The sequence below is a fragment of the Heterocephalus glaber genome, unplaced genomic scaffold, assembly GCF_053883595.1.
Source record: "Heterocephalus glaber isolate CG9 unplaced genomic scaffold, H.glaber_assembly_v1.0 deba00001707, whole genome shotgun sequence".
In the NCBI taxonomy this organism is placed as follows: Eukaryota; Metazoa; Chordata; class Mammalia; order Rodentia; family Bathyergidae; genus Heterocephalus; species Heterocephalus glaber.
In genome coordinates, this window is record NW_028258427.1 from 1,376,441 (window position 1) to 1,391,837 (window position 15,397).

At 33.4% G+C, this 15,397-nt stretch overlaps 1 protein-coding gene across 7 annotated transcripts in view; it reads right to left on the reverse strand.

Annotated features, from left to right (window-relative positions):
* Window positions 1–15,397, reverse strand: part of Phkb (phosphorylase kinase regulatory subunit beta) — a 210,975-nt gene that overhangs the window by 75,241 nt on the left and 120,337 nt on the right. For all 7 annotated transcript variants that reach the window (XM_087199368.1, XM_087199365.1, XM_087199370.1 and 4 more), the window contains 5 exons: window positions 14,521–14,616; window positions 12,934–13,131; window positions 9,443–9,500; window positions 8,887–8,964; window positions 6,916–7,074 (listed from right to left, as the gene is read on the reverse strand). In XM_087199368.1, the coding sequence (XP_087055494.1) occupies window positions 6,916–7,074; window positions 8,887–8,964; window positions 9,443–9,500; window positions 12,934–13,131; window positions 14,521–14,616 (589 nt within the window). The remainder of the gene's footprint in view (window positions 1–6,915; window positions 7,075–8,886; window positions 8,965–9,442; window positions 9,501–12,933; window positions 13,132–14,520; window positions 14,617–15,397) is intronic.

The following is a 15,397-nucleotide window of genomic DNA, read 5'->3' on the forward strand; positions in this document are numbered from 1 at the left end:
TACACAAAATTACAACAACAAAACACAAGTGATAAAAGAAATTAGATTTCATAAAAATTGTAATTGTTTGAGACCAAAGGATACTATTGAGAAAGTAAAATGTCAGCCCACAGAAAGGGAGAAAATATCTGAAAAATATGTATCTTATGAGGGACTTGAATTTAAAATATACCAAGAAAAATTACAACTCAACAATAAAAAGACAAAACCAATTTAAAAATAGTTAAAGTTGGGCACCATGGCCCATGCCTAGAATCCCAGCTAGTAAGGAGGATGAGGCAGGAGGATGGTAAGTTCGGGTCATCTTGAACAAGTTAGTGAAACTGTCTCAAAGTAAAAAAGGAAGGGCTGAGAATGTAGGATGTAGCTCAGTGGTAAAGTGATCCTGGTTCAATCCCCAGCACTACCACAAAAAGAAAGGAAAGAGAGAAAGAAAGAGAGAAAGAGAAAAAGAGAGAAAGAAAGAAAGAAAGAAAGAGAGAAAAAGCCACAATATCTAAACAGATATTTTTCTACAGAAGTTAAATAAATTACCAAAAACCACATGAAAAGATACTCAAGGACATTACTCATTTGGGAAATGCTAATCAACGCCATAATAAGATACCAATTAACACTCACTAGGGTCGCTGTAATAATAAAAAATCAACAGATAGGTACAAGTGTTAGTGAGCATGTAGAGAACTTGGAACTCTCTTATGTTGTTCATGGGAAAGAAAAATGATACTGCTGCTTTGGAAAACAGTCTGGGTGTTGTTCAAAATGTTTAACAGACGTAGCATATAACCTAATGAACTCCTTTACTAGGCCTATACCCAAAAGAAATGAAAATTTGTCACAAAACAATTCGTACATGAATATTCACGGCAACATTATTCATAATAGCCAAAAAAAGAGGAAACAACCCAAATGCCGGTTTTGAGGAACGGGAAAATAAAATGGAATACTTACATACAATGGAATGTTACTCCACAATAGAAAGCAACAATTTGCTGAGTCAGGCTGTACCATGGAGGAAGCTTGAAAATGCTAGTTAAGTGAGAGAAGTCAGCCACAGAAGGCCGCATATTATATGCCTCAGATACACGCAGAGTCCAGAATGGGCAACAGAAAGCACATTAATGTGGGAGGTGGGGGCATTAGGGAAGTGATTAGAGAGAAATGGGGAAGAACTGCTAAAGGCTAAAAGGTTCTTCTGAGGGATTATGAAATGTTTTGAATCAACTGTGATGGCTACAAAAATCTGACTATACTAAAATTGTTGAATTGTAAACTTTAAGAAAAATGTATATGAATCACATCTTAATAAGCCTATTTTAAAAATAGTATGTTTAAATTGTTAAGGAGAGATGTGCTTCCTAGTGCTAAATTCTAAAAAAAGATTTCTGAAAGGGGGCATTTTTATCAGGCACTGACGATCATGAGGGCAATGTCCTCCACTGCTACCATATTGTAAATGTAGAAGCCCTTTTCATGTAGTTCCTTGTGGCAATTTTTGATAAAAACCCAAGGATATAACAAGGAAGGCAATGTAGAGAGGAAGGATGAGGATAGAAAGCCCTAAGTCAGTGTTTGTCTGCTGTCCTCTGTAATGAACTAGGTGATGTCCATCAGCACATGAGGCTCACTCTAGCGAAGCTTACACACAGGCCTTTCTGGAGGGGAAGATGCAAGGCAAGAGATGGTGGTGAGAAAGGTCTTCTGAAGTGTAAGGCCTCAGTTTCCTCACTTACGCCACATAGTATCTATCCCATACAGAAGTCAGAAGAATAACAACAGTATTTGTAAAAGACAAACACAGAATGCGAATAATTTTAAGTTGGATATTATTATTATCATTAGCATTTCTGGGAGACAGTGTGACAACATATGAAATACCTACTCAGACTCTCTGAGGCATCACTGCTTTTATAATCATTTTTACTAGTAAATTTGGGGGTAGGAACACAATTTTTATGAAAATTTTTAGCTCTGGCAGCAATTCAACTACTATGTTTTAGTTTTTAAAAGGCTAGTTATTTTTACAATGAGCTAAAGAAAGAAAATCTTCCTAGGAAAAGCTTCTAAAGTAATATTACATGTGTTCTCAAGATGTACATACCTGCTGTGTAGAAATTTCAATTTAAGTCACTAGCAATCACATGGATACCATGAAAAAGAATGAAATTGCTAGGAAACTGATGTCTTTCTGCTTCAAGTTTCCTAAAGTTTAACAGCTGGGAAATCTCTTAGCAACTACAATATAGAAATGTATCTGTACACTCTTATCTACTCATTTTATCTTTAACTGATTAGTAGTAACATGTGATATCCTAAGAGTCAGATGTATTTGAAGTCAATAAACCAATGAAAAGACCTCAGTTTCCTGTGTCCTTCTATACAATAGGAGGCATTTGATCAATGACTTCATAAAGAATTTCTAGGATTAATCAGTGGTTTTTATCTTTGAGGTCAACTGGGCAAGAAACATCATGAATGAAATAAAATCAAACAGACTTAGCTTTGTTACAAACACTGGACTTAGAAGGTAGTACATCAGAATAATTAAGCTGCTCTTAGAGAGAAAGAAGTATGTGCTATTGGTCTTACTGTAGACTCTATAATAATAAAGCCAGTGGATTACCATGGTGACTATCACAGAGGAGGCCTCCAAAAACAGAATCAGTGAGCAGAAGAATGGTTAAACAGCAACTGGGGAAGGACTTTTCTTTTTCTCTCTTTCTTTCTTAATAAGTTAATTGATTTTGTGGCTATGGTGTACCTACAAGAAGAGCTCATGTGGATCCTGATTGCCTGCCTGAACAAAACTATGAAATGTATGTTTCATATACTGTCTTCTAAATTCAGCAGACAGGAAAAGAGGAGAGAACAAAGAACAGCAACTAAAAGAATCATTTAAGTATATATTTCTTGTAAAGTAAATGCTTTCTATGTATTTCCTCATTAGCTAATCCTTATAAAATAAGGAAACTGATCTTCATGGAAATTAAAATAAGCTTCTCAAGTCAGGTAGTGGAGGTGGTAGAACTTGTATACAAACTCTGAAATGATTTTTAAGTTTATGATCTCAAAACCACTATTGTTTCCCCTGCATTCCAGGAAAAACAAGCAGAAAAGGAAAAAAGAAGAAAAACCAGAAGAGGAGAAGTGAAAGAAAAACCTAAGGTAGAAAAACAATCTGTATCTCATGGTTACAAATTTACTGTCTACAGGAAAATAAATTTGACTCCAAATAATGACTTAAGGGATTTAGAAATCCAAAAAATTCACGTGGGGATTTTATATGTATACAATATTTTGGACATTTTAAAGTATTTCTATATGTATTTAATCACTTTAAAGGTCCATATTAGTGATCCAAGGAAATGAAATAATACCTGTTCTTTAAAAAAGATCTTTCTTAGAGAAAGGAATAAATATGAGATAAGGAAAAAATGGAAACAAAGTCTTTGTAAATAGAAAGGGGTGAAGGGATTGAAGGGAGGGCAGGGGAATGAGGAAAAAAATAAGAACCAAGATATATCATGTAAAGATACAAATTCCCAATGATGAATGTCATCATATTGTATACCTAAAATGTACCAATAAACTTAATGAAAAAAAAAACATATTTCCTGAAATTCAAGAACAAATTTTATTCTTCTGAATATTTTAGAAGTTTGTGTGTATGGGAGAGAAAGTTAATTAAGACTGCTTAAAAATTGTTCAAGCTTAAAGAACATGTTCTATTTTAATTGTTGATGTTTATTAATGTTTTCAAAATATGCACCCTAAAAAATTCATCTACTTACCTTCCTTAAGCTACACAGTATATAAAATTCTAATGTATAATGATTTGGGATCTTCTAATAGTAGCTCAATGAAGGTCATCCCTGTAAATGTCTACTATACAAAATAAGTTGGTTGCATGCATGCATATCAAAAAGACAAGCTGAAAGCTACAAGTGAAATTTCTTAAAGCTAAGTGACAGATATACATCAAATAAGAACATGTATATATGTATATATATATATATGTTATATAATGCCTTTAGGGTAGTTTTAGAATAAAATTATCATTAATGTTTTATCTGTTAGTATTCAGAACCTCAAAAAAATCTTTCAGTCTAAAGATCATGATCTTCAAGTGACTTTCTGTAAGGTAAATATTTTTAGGGTTATTTATGTTTGCAAAGAGCTTAAAAAAGTACCCTGCTTTCTATATAGTGGTCTTAAACAAGCAACAGACATATTCAAATTTACATAACAAGTTGAAGTTATAACTAATAATCATTTTAAGACAAATATTTTAACATGAAATATGGCACATAGCTTAAAATAAACATGTTTATAGTGTATTTAGTTATTGTATGGCAAATATTAATTTTTCTAAGTCAGTTTTCTAAGGCAAAAAAGAAATTACTATAAAAAATTAATGATTTTCTAATATCACAGCAGGTATTCAGGACTGGTTTAAGAAACAGCATATGTGTCTTTTTTCTCTAATAATGAAATAGAAGACACAACACATAATTGTGTATAATTATTCACTCAGATATACATAAGGCAAAGTATTTTTATTAGATTTCAGTGGAATACACACTGGCCTGAATTTGTGAGAGTCAAACATTACAGAATGTTTTTAAAGATTCACTATTTGATTAGTTTCATGTAAAAAACAGTAACTCTAACTAATTGTCCACAGAATGGTGTTAAGCAGATATCTTAGGTTACTTTAATGAATAAATAAGATTTTGTTAGTAAATGTGCTATCTTAATAAAAATCCATAGATGTTGGATGGTTCTTGAGGGAAATATGCAGTAGTTAAGAGCAACTAAATGATTGACTTCTGAAATATTATTCATCTTAACTAGTGAGTTGTTAACCAGACGACACATGGCTAAGGCAAAGTATTAATGAGTACATAGAATCTCTTTTATCAGCAGGAAGTCGGTATGTAGTTTCATATTTCATATAACTTCTGCATGTTCTCTACTGTCTTTTAAGAAACTCAGCAGGGAAAAAGAGAAATTGACTCTCTTTTAAGGGAGCCCTGCAGTATTTCTGCTGCATTTTGGTCATGAAACAAAGAATGAAGGCATGACCTATACTATTTATGTGCACTTTGGTCTTATCATGAGAAAATGCTACCTGTATTCAAGATCCATTTCCTTTTATTTTGCAGTAAGGAAGGAGCAGTGCTTTTTTACTGATTGATACTATTGTCAATCTTTTTCTTTTTTTCTCCCTTGCCAGCATTTACTGTTTTTTGTATGTTTGATGCTAGCCACCCTGAGTGGAATAAGATAAAATCTCAATGTAATTTTGATCTGCATTTCTCTCATGGTTAAAGATGTTGACCATCAGTTAATCAATACATACCTACATTTTTCTTTTTTTAAGCTCAATTTGCTTATGGGGGGTATACTCAATTCTGTATTCCCAACTCAGTAGCCTTGTCAATTTAATTCAAAGCCTTTCTTTGCTCAAGCAATACTCCTTCTAACTGTATCAACCCCAGACTGAACATTTAGCAAAGATAGGGAGGTAAGAAAGGTTTTGACTTTAAATCCAGGTCCTAGGTGTCAGTTTTTGGGCTCTGAATCACAGAAAAATTTGTCATGCTCATTTATAATTTCAAAGTGTACAGAAACTGATGATTCTGATATTAAAATTCTTGTCTTTAAATAGGTTAACTACTCCCCTACTAAATTACGTTTCATTTAGCTGTTATCAAAAATCTTCTTTATATTTATGGAAATAAGATAGAAATCACATTCTGTCCAGAAATAACCTTTCCAAACTTGGCTTGATTCTAAGAAAACTATTTTATGTATATTTCTTGCTCCCTTTGAAAATTCTAAAAGGAAAGCCTGTAAATATCAACTTCTTGTTAAAAAGCTGCCCTTTGAAAGAATGAAAATTTTTCTATATGTTCTTAAATTAGCATTAAGTATATACATAGAGACTGCAAAAATATAGTTAGAAAAGGAGCAAACTGAAAAAAGCATTAACTTAATTTTCTCTTCTTTGGTTTGTTTCTGTCTGCTCTTATACACAAAGCTCAAACTGAAAATCTGGTGTTTGAAATATTCCTCTCTAATGGAACATAAAAAAAGAAACCAATGATGATTACTGTTACAGCACAAACTAATTTAGCATTTATATAGAAATGTTAGAAGCAACAAGGGCAATAACAATATTTCATATAGTAAGTAGTTATTTTTTAGTGCAGGTAAAGTATTTACAAAGCTTGCCTCATAACCCATTAGTCATAAAGGAATTCTAACTTTAAAATGATAGCCCTTTTGATGGAAACACTAGCAATATTTGAAATTTTAGCAACAAATGGCACAGGAGATACATAGTGATGTTTTATGTTTACCAAATTTATCTGTTTCCACGTATCCAAGAGCACTCCGATTCAGCTTAAAGTTGTGGGAAAAGCTACAAAGTAACTCCAAAGAATTATGAACAAATAGTCCCATTAAACTTTCAGCTAACTAAAAAAACTGTCAACATTTATTTATTGGAGAAAAAAGAATTTTCAAAGATGGTCGATTCTTCCTGACAAGCAGTTTACTAACACAATGTTCAAATGTGACTCTTAATAGTAAATCAAATTTTTATTGTATCACATAAAAATAATTCAAAATTCTATTAGACTTTTGCTAGAAATCTTCCTACTAAGCTGAATGCAGCCCCCTAAATGATTATAATACCCATACCTGTTTGACTTTCTTCCCAGAAACTGTCCATCATCATTCAGTAAAACAGATATGTTAATATACTTTTACACACTAAGAAACTCCCCCAAAGGCCTCTTAACAGCATGAAATACCACCCAAATACAAGAAAAACATCAGCAAAGACCTACTTATTTCTAACAGCTTGATAACAAGAGGGAAAAAATGTTCCTAACCTTCTCCACTTACCCAGGAGTTTTGCAATGATATAAAGGGCTTGTCCCCAAAGAAATAGTTTTCCATCACGGCCACAGTTGCTAGGAAATCGCTTTTGACTACCAGGGTTTCTTTTCTCACACTCCACAAAGTCAGCTGGCACATAATAGTATTTTGGTACAACAGGATATCCTATAAGGTTTAAGAATAAGTATATTTAAAATGTAACAAAGCAGTGTCCTTCTGAAATTTCTGTTAAAGACCCTGAAATCACTAGAAAGCAGACAGATAGAATGATTGTACTGGAGGCAGTGGATTTGACAACTATAGAAGATGGGATATTCTGGTTTCTTTCAGATATTGCCAGTGAAAAACAGGGAGAAAAACTTCTTGATTTTAAAACACTAAGTCAACAGCATACTGTAATGATTTAGACAACAATTTATACACATCTTTAATAACATTAACTTTAACAGCTTTAAACAAACCAACAAATATACAATATGCAAATATATAGAGCCATAGAGAAAGTTGTTTTTAGTATGATTAGTCTACGGCTGCTTCACAAATAGGTACTGTATGATCTTAAGAAAAGAATTATAACCCTGAGCCACTGCTTAGAGCAAAGAAATCCCTATTTAAATATTAAGCCCATTATCTACCATTCAATATCACTGAAGAAAAAAAAATTCACCTTTCCCTGTGCCTAACTCATTTAAATATTCTTTGTAGAAACTAAACTATTATTTAAGGAGTAGGATCTTTTTAGAGTATTTTTTGTAATATCTACCCATAGTAAACAATTTTCCTAATAAAATCGATGTTTTAAGATTTCCTTAAAATTTTGCTTCCTTCTTCAGGCAACTATCAATACTGATATGTATGTCTAAAACCAGTGAAATGATCTATGATATGCAAATTCAAGGTCTCAAACAGTACATTCATTACATTATTTCACTCATTAGGAAAATGCTTATTTAGAGCATAAAGACATAAATGCTTTTAAAAGTTAATATTTATTTGTAATTTAATATTTAAAGGACACTGGTTTTAAAAATTAGTATTTATTTGTAATCCAATGTTAATGCATAAATATCTCACAATTTTTAATATTACAAGATCTGTAAAAGATGGGCACAAAATATGAAATATTTACTCTGAGATATTTGTGGAAAACATCAAATATCACAAAGACATACGTCTTATGACTGTATCACATTTTTTAAAACCAGTACACCATCATTTTTAATTTCCATATAAATGTTTTAAAAGCTGTTCTTTCATGAGAATATTCATATTCTACTTAATACTTACAATCCTAAAGATATCTAGAAAATTTCTTGTGGAACACCTTTGGGAATTACTTTTCCAGTTATATAGAATAGTCAATTATGTTCTTTTATGGCCCCACTGGTGTTTGACTAAAACCAGTGAGGACTCACAATGGAAATTTGACGATTTATAAAATATTATACCCATCTTCAAAGGATGACATCTTAGCATAGTAGCAGGTATTCAAAACACAATCCTATAGGCCTTAGAAGCAACCCTAAAAAGGAGGTTAGAGTGTTCTTGGCAATATTAGTGCCTTCAGACAAGATGAGGGCCTTTCCAGGCATCTTCTACATGAGAGGGAGGCTAAGAGGGGAAATTCACTTGACTATAGCCTTTTTGATGATCAGGATTAAAACCAGCCACTTTATATATTACTGTCACACTACCAAGAGTGAAAAAGCTACATAATAAATAACAGATGAAAAAAATCACCCACATGCAAACTATTGCAGCACCACTATAGCCACGATTGTCTATTTCATCTCTATCCTTGTCTACCCTAATGAATTTTTTTGGTAAAAAGATTTATTAAAATAAATTAATTTATTAATTAAATAAATTTAATTTAATTTGAGTCCTCCTTCATTTAAAAAATTTAATATAAATTATTATATTTTATAAGGACTCATTTACACATTTCATAAGAACATTCTAGAATAACAGTTGTACCTTCTGTAGTCTGATGAAGCACTGGAGTCAAAAGATCCTGATACTCCTGGACTTGTTTGGGATTGCCTCTAAAAGCTCCTAAAATGTAAAATATAAAATCAAATAGCATCTGTGTTCAACAAGCATCACAAACTCACTTTAGAAAAATCTATTAGCTCTTTCATAATTATTGTGGTAATTTTTTATGTTAAATGATAAAATAAAATTGAAAAAAGTAATGCAAATGTCTGAGATATTTTTCCAAGAACTTGATTCTCTAAAGTCATGTTACAGATCTTTACAATGTTATGATTAAATTCGTGATTTCTATTAATAAAAAGCTTTTGTAAACAAGAATAATATATTAGTATCATTTTTAAGTACTTCAAGGTAGTTTTAAAAATCTTTACATGATTTAACATTTGATCAGAAAGCAGAAGAGTAGCATATAAAAATGCTGAGCTGTTAACATCACAGAATTGTGGTCTATTTACTAGCTGAAAGGAGTCATTTCACTTCTGCTCTTTTAAAACCACTGATATACTACAGCTTAAATTTCAGGAAAAAGCTTACTTACCATCAATCATCATGTAAAGGAAAAATATGGGAAATTCACATTCAATGCCATCAAATAGCTAAAACAAAATAAAATATTAAATTTTACTAACAAATTAGAACAACTATATTTAGGCTATATATAAAAGATTTTTTACAGTAATAACTTCAAGTAAAAGTGATTTTATATGTACCATTGGTCTTTTCTTAAAAAAAATTCTTAGGACTCTTTTTATTCAAAAGCTCATTTATTCAATCCATCAAATGGCAATCATTCAATAAAGATTTACTGAGTATTTGCTAATGCCTAGCACCAACTAGACAGAGCTATGAAGACAAAAGACAGACAACTTCCCCAGAGGCTCACAGCCTTGTATGGAGGCTGGCATGTAAGTAAACAACTACAGTGCAGTACAACATGTGTACATGGTACATTTGGAATAGAGAATGAAACCTTGGAGGCTGTCTTGAGGGTCAGGGAAGGGTTTATAGGACGAGGTATGTTTCAGCTAGGGCTCCATTAGCCTTGCTGAAGAGATAAGCTTAGGGATAACCACATAGGAGCAACAAGAGTACAAACTGTATTATTTCTAGAATAATCAAAGATGAGGTAGTAGTAAAACCTAAAGCCCAAGCTAGGTGTGGTGGCACATGCCTGTCTGTAATCCTAACACTTGGGAGGCTGAGGCTGGAGGATCACCATGAATTCAAGGCCAGCCTGGACTAGCTGGTGAATTCAAGGCCAGCCTGGATTACATAGTGAGATCCTGTCTCAAAACAAAAAAGCAACAAAAGCAATCAAACAAACAAAAAATAAAGCCCCATAGGTGGGTCAGGCTAGAGGTCATGCTCAAAGAATGAGACTTTGATCTGAAGTAACAGGGACCACTGATGAACAGAGAGCAACATCAGATTTACTTGCAAGACTGGGCAGTTGGCAGAACTGAAAAGAACTGTAGGGCAAGAAATAAGGACTTCAGCCAGGAGACTGCTAGAGCAATCCAACAAGAAAAGACAGCCTAAACCAGGGCATCTTAGCTTCAATTACTACTGATGTTTTGGGCCAAATACTTCTCTGTTGGAGGGGATCTCCTGTGCTGTACGATGTTTAGTAGCATCCCCAGTCTTCACTTCCCAGATGCCAGCAGCATCCTCCAAATGACAACCAAAAATGTTTACAGATCTTGTCAAATGTCCTCTAGAGGACAAAACTGTCCCAGGTATAAATACTATAACCACCAAGCTTTATAACCACTATAATCATTCACCTAAACCAAGGAATAAAGGAGAGAAAAGGACATAATGTTAAGATTTTAAGGAGGCTAAATCGGCCAGCTTTTGGGAGTTAGATAGGTAGATAAGCAGGAAAGAGGTGCCTAGAATGACTCTCAGGTTTGGGGCCTGGACAGAAAAAAAGTGGGAGCTGACTACAGGCAAAATGCAGGACATCTAAGTGAAGATGTCCAAAAAAAGCAGCATACATGAGTGGGGCACTGCGGGGAGCAGTATGAGTTAGAGATAGAGATAATTATTAGTAATAGTGATATCTGTGAGCATGGATGATTGAAAAGCAAGTAAGGCTGAGAATGGATCACAGGAGAAGAGCAATGTTTAGAGGAGGTGGAGGAAGAAGAACTTGTACAAGAGACTGAGAAGGACAGTGATAGACATAAGCAGAGAATGAGGAAAAAATGGGATTGTTGCAAATGAGGGAGAGTTCCAAGAAGGAGGACTCAGTTAAGACACAAATGACAAGGAGAGATTGAGTAAAATAAGGTCAAAAAAGCATCCAGAATGACCCAGTGACGGAAACTGACTAAAGTCAGCACAGCCAAGACTCCGAACAAGGTCTACACCAAGTATATCCAGGCTTCCCAGACACGTGCCTAAAAAAAGCAAGAGAAAGGGAGGCAGATAGGATTAGGATTGAGGGAAGGTTTTCACATTTTTTTAAATGATGAACATCAATGTGTTTATGTTGAGGAAAAGAAACTGATTTAAGTTGAGGGAGAAAAAATGAGGGAAGGCACAAGAGAGGAAGATGAAGAGAACAAAAGAGGATATACATTTCTCTATCAGAGAAGAAAACTCTTAATGGGATGCCTAAGTAAAAGAGAACAGAACAGGGCATGGATATGTAGGGTGAGCATCTGAAAGAAGAGAGAGCACCTTCTGTGGGACAAGGGAGGTGGAGGTATGTGCAGCGGAAGAGGCCAAAGGAAATGAAAGGCAATCCAGCAGGAAATAAGAAATGAAAGACTGGGAACATGAATAAATGGGGGAAAGCAGAAAAAGCTTTCAAAGGGTCACAGAAGAGAATTGACAGGAAGTGAAAGCAGGATGACAGGAAGTGAGGATGGAACCAACACAGGGTCCTGAATTTGGGACTGCATCTCTTCATACTGTGGTTCCCTTGCTGCTCCAGCAGCAAGTGCAGAAGTAGAGGAAGCCCACTGGACTTCCTCACTGGATTCAACATTGGAAGTATGAACAGAGGTAGCTTCCACTGGCCCAATTAAAATATACAGCTCAAGAAATGAAGTAAATGGGGAAGAAACTTTTGAAGGTGCTTAAGAGATAAACTCATACTTTATCCCAACCCAAAGACTATATAACACTGTTGTAAAATTACAAAACTGTGCATAATAAAATGGCTCCAATGCTCCCAAATCATAGTCCACTGTGAAATTAAATAAAATGATAAAAGCTTGTCTAGTTTTTCTGCAAAACTAAGTGTATACTGAATTTTAGAGTGGCATGTTAACTGCCAATTACAAGGTCTAATGTTTCTTAGACAAAGACTCATAGAGACAATACCTGTCTTTCAAGTTAAGAGGATGTTTACAAAAACAATTTTTAACCTTCCCGTTAAGGCAAGTCTTCAGCAATATGCAAGAATGCTAACATTTTTGGAAATTTACCATATTTTGGATGACTTAAAAGCAGCTAGTATAATCTGGATATAATGATGTGTGTATCTGGAATATATAGTATTTAAAGCTAATTATTTAGAGAATTGTATTTCCAAGAGAAGTACCTAAATTAAACAAAGAAAGAAAAGCAAAGAAGAAAGAAAGCAAAGCAGGAAGAAAGCCAAGAAGAAAGAAAAACAGTTTTAATAAAAACATTTTCTTAACAGAGTGAAAGCTAGATCATAAACAGAAACCTGGTATTAAATAAGACAAACAGGCAATGGACTGAAAATGTGATAGAAAAGTTGTTCAATATGGCCCACAATGAGCAAATGGGTCTCATGTAATAACACTTATTGGACACATTCCATACAGTTCTCAGCACTTTTATATATGTTGTCATTTATTCCTCATAAGAATCTCATGGTACAGGTACTATCATTATTTACCAATGAATATTAAACATAGAGGGTAATAAGCTTACCCAAGGCTATTAAGTAGTTGATCTGGAATCAAAACCTAAGAAGTCAGTCTCCTTAGTCTGTGATTTTGACCACTCTCATGTACTTCTGAAATATTTCTCATGAAATATTTTTGATACCTTAATTTCAGCTGGTTTGTAGTAGCGTCTCTTGGAATCTTCCAGTGATGTTCTATATCCATCCCTCAAGAAACGCTTAAAGCCATATTTTCCTTTTAATTTTCTCACCACTTTGTCAAGTGTCTGGCTGAATAGCACTTCATCATCCAGGGCAAATGCAGGATAACTGATGCAAGGGAGCAAGGCAGCATCAGTGTTCTGGGGTCAATGAGAAAGAGAGATTGTTAAGCAGCAACACGATCAAAACAGCCCAAGGAGAATCTTAGAAATGAAAAGTCAAAAGAGGTTATCCAACTGACAGTGACTTTGCTGCTTCATGAGACAAATGTTTCATGCTATGTCATGCTTCAGTGAACCTGACAGAGGAGATAAAACTTTATTCATTAATAAAGAGAATTTTCAAAGTTCAACACTGGGCTCAAACTTTAAAATATTAATTAAAGCAACATGTAAAAACTTAACACTACCCAAGTAGGGTGGCACACACTTGTAACTGTAGCACTCTGAGAGGCTGAGCCTAAGGCAGGAGGATTGCAAGTTCAAGTCAAGCTTAGGCAAATTATTGACTTAGTCAGAACCTGTCTCATATTTTTTTAAAAAAGGGAAAAGGGGCTGGTGATATAGTTCAGTGCAAAGGCCCTGGATTCAATCCCCAGTACCATTAGCAAAAACACTAATAATTATCACAACTTAGTTTGTCACAGTAATTTGCTTGTAAAAGTGAAAATAGCAAAAATTAGTTGAGTAAATTTGCAGCCTTAAAATTTATATTGCACAAAGCTAAAATATATATGGTAGAAGTTTCCTTATTGATATGAACAGATCTATTGATAGTAACAAAATGTTTATTCATAGACCTATAGCAACAATCATTATGAACAATATTGTTCTAGATTTGTAAAATAAAAAAAAATTTTTTTTAAAATATATATATGCATAAAAACATGTAGAAACATGTACTGCCAAATGTTGTCACCCTAAGATTATATCTGAGAGGTAGAAAAAAGAGATGGTATATTATTAAATAAACAAATGATGCTTATTTATGGTCTTATATTTCCTTATCATAATCCTGTATTATTTTCATAAAAGTTATTTTTAAACAGTTACGTTACTCTGTTTTGGGTATTTTTAAAAGAATAGACCCACAAAGTAATTCCGAGAAAAGTGTGCCATAAGGTACAATAAGCATACAAGTTCATCAGCAAAAGAAAAAATATAAGTCTAATGAGAGAAAAGAAATAGGAAGGAAATTTTATTCAAAAGCAATATTGTGTAAATGATGAAATGTAGTTTTCTAACATTCCATGACAAAAATGATTCATTTGGCATAATGTTGCTTCTTTCCAAAAAGAAAAATGTCAATTTTTCTACTGTCTTACAAAAGACTCAAAGGACCACATAGATGTACCCACAAGTTTCACTTTCTAGCATTTCCAGAGGCCACCACAGGGAGAGGAGCAGATCTGTCTTCTGATCTTTCTGAATGACTCCTACCATTTTTGAGTGCTTTCTTGGGAAATTAATACAAAACTATATAAAACTGTCAGTGATAGTTCATTGTAATTTATTGTGAAAACAACTCACATGAGATCTTGATTCTCGTGGTAACAGTGAGCACAAAGTCTGTCGGTTGCGGTTGTGAGCATCAAGATCCACAAATATAACTGACCATGAACAGCCCTGCAATGAGAAACAGAAACACATTTCAAGGACTTGTAAACCATCTGGCATTCTTACTGTGTGAAATTTCACAAAAATACTAGCACTGACTGCATTTGAGTATGGGATTACTGAGATCTTAAATTTCTTTTTAAAATATTTTCAGTATTTCTAAAATTTCTTTCAATAACTATATTAATCATATAATTATAATGAGGTTATTTTTACATTTTTTAATTGGTTTTCCTATAAATCAAATAATTTTATAAGATAATTACATTTATTTTAATGAAAATACAAATATAGGTAGTTTAATATAAAAAGGAATAAAGCAAGAGATATTTGGATTCATAAATTTTAGTACATTTTCACAAAGAATGTGGATTATATGATCAAACTAAACAAATTTACATACAATCTAGAATTATGAATTAAAATATGAAGAGATTTCAATAATAATGTAAACAACCCTAGCTATTATTCACTACCTGTGAGGCACTGAACTTTGTACTTCATGCGGCTTATCTAATTAAATCCCCACAGGTAGGTATTATTATCTCCATTTTACTGAAAAGGACACTAAACTTTAATTCAACAGAACAAGAGTATAAAATCAAGTCTGACACAAAAGCTCATGGTTAGGTTATACAGTTATCATGCCAAAAGAAACAAAAAAGTATGTCAAATAAGAACAAAAAACCTGAAATAGAATGATAGATAGGCAAGTATGGTAATGCATGTCTGTAATCCTGGAGGCTGAGGCAGGAAGATGGAAAGTTGGAGCCCAGTCTGGGCAATTTAG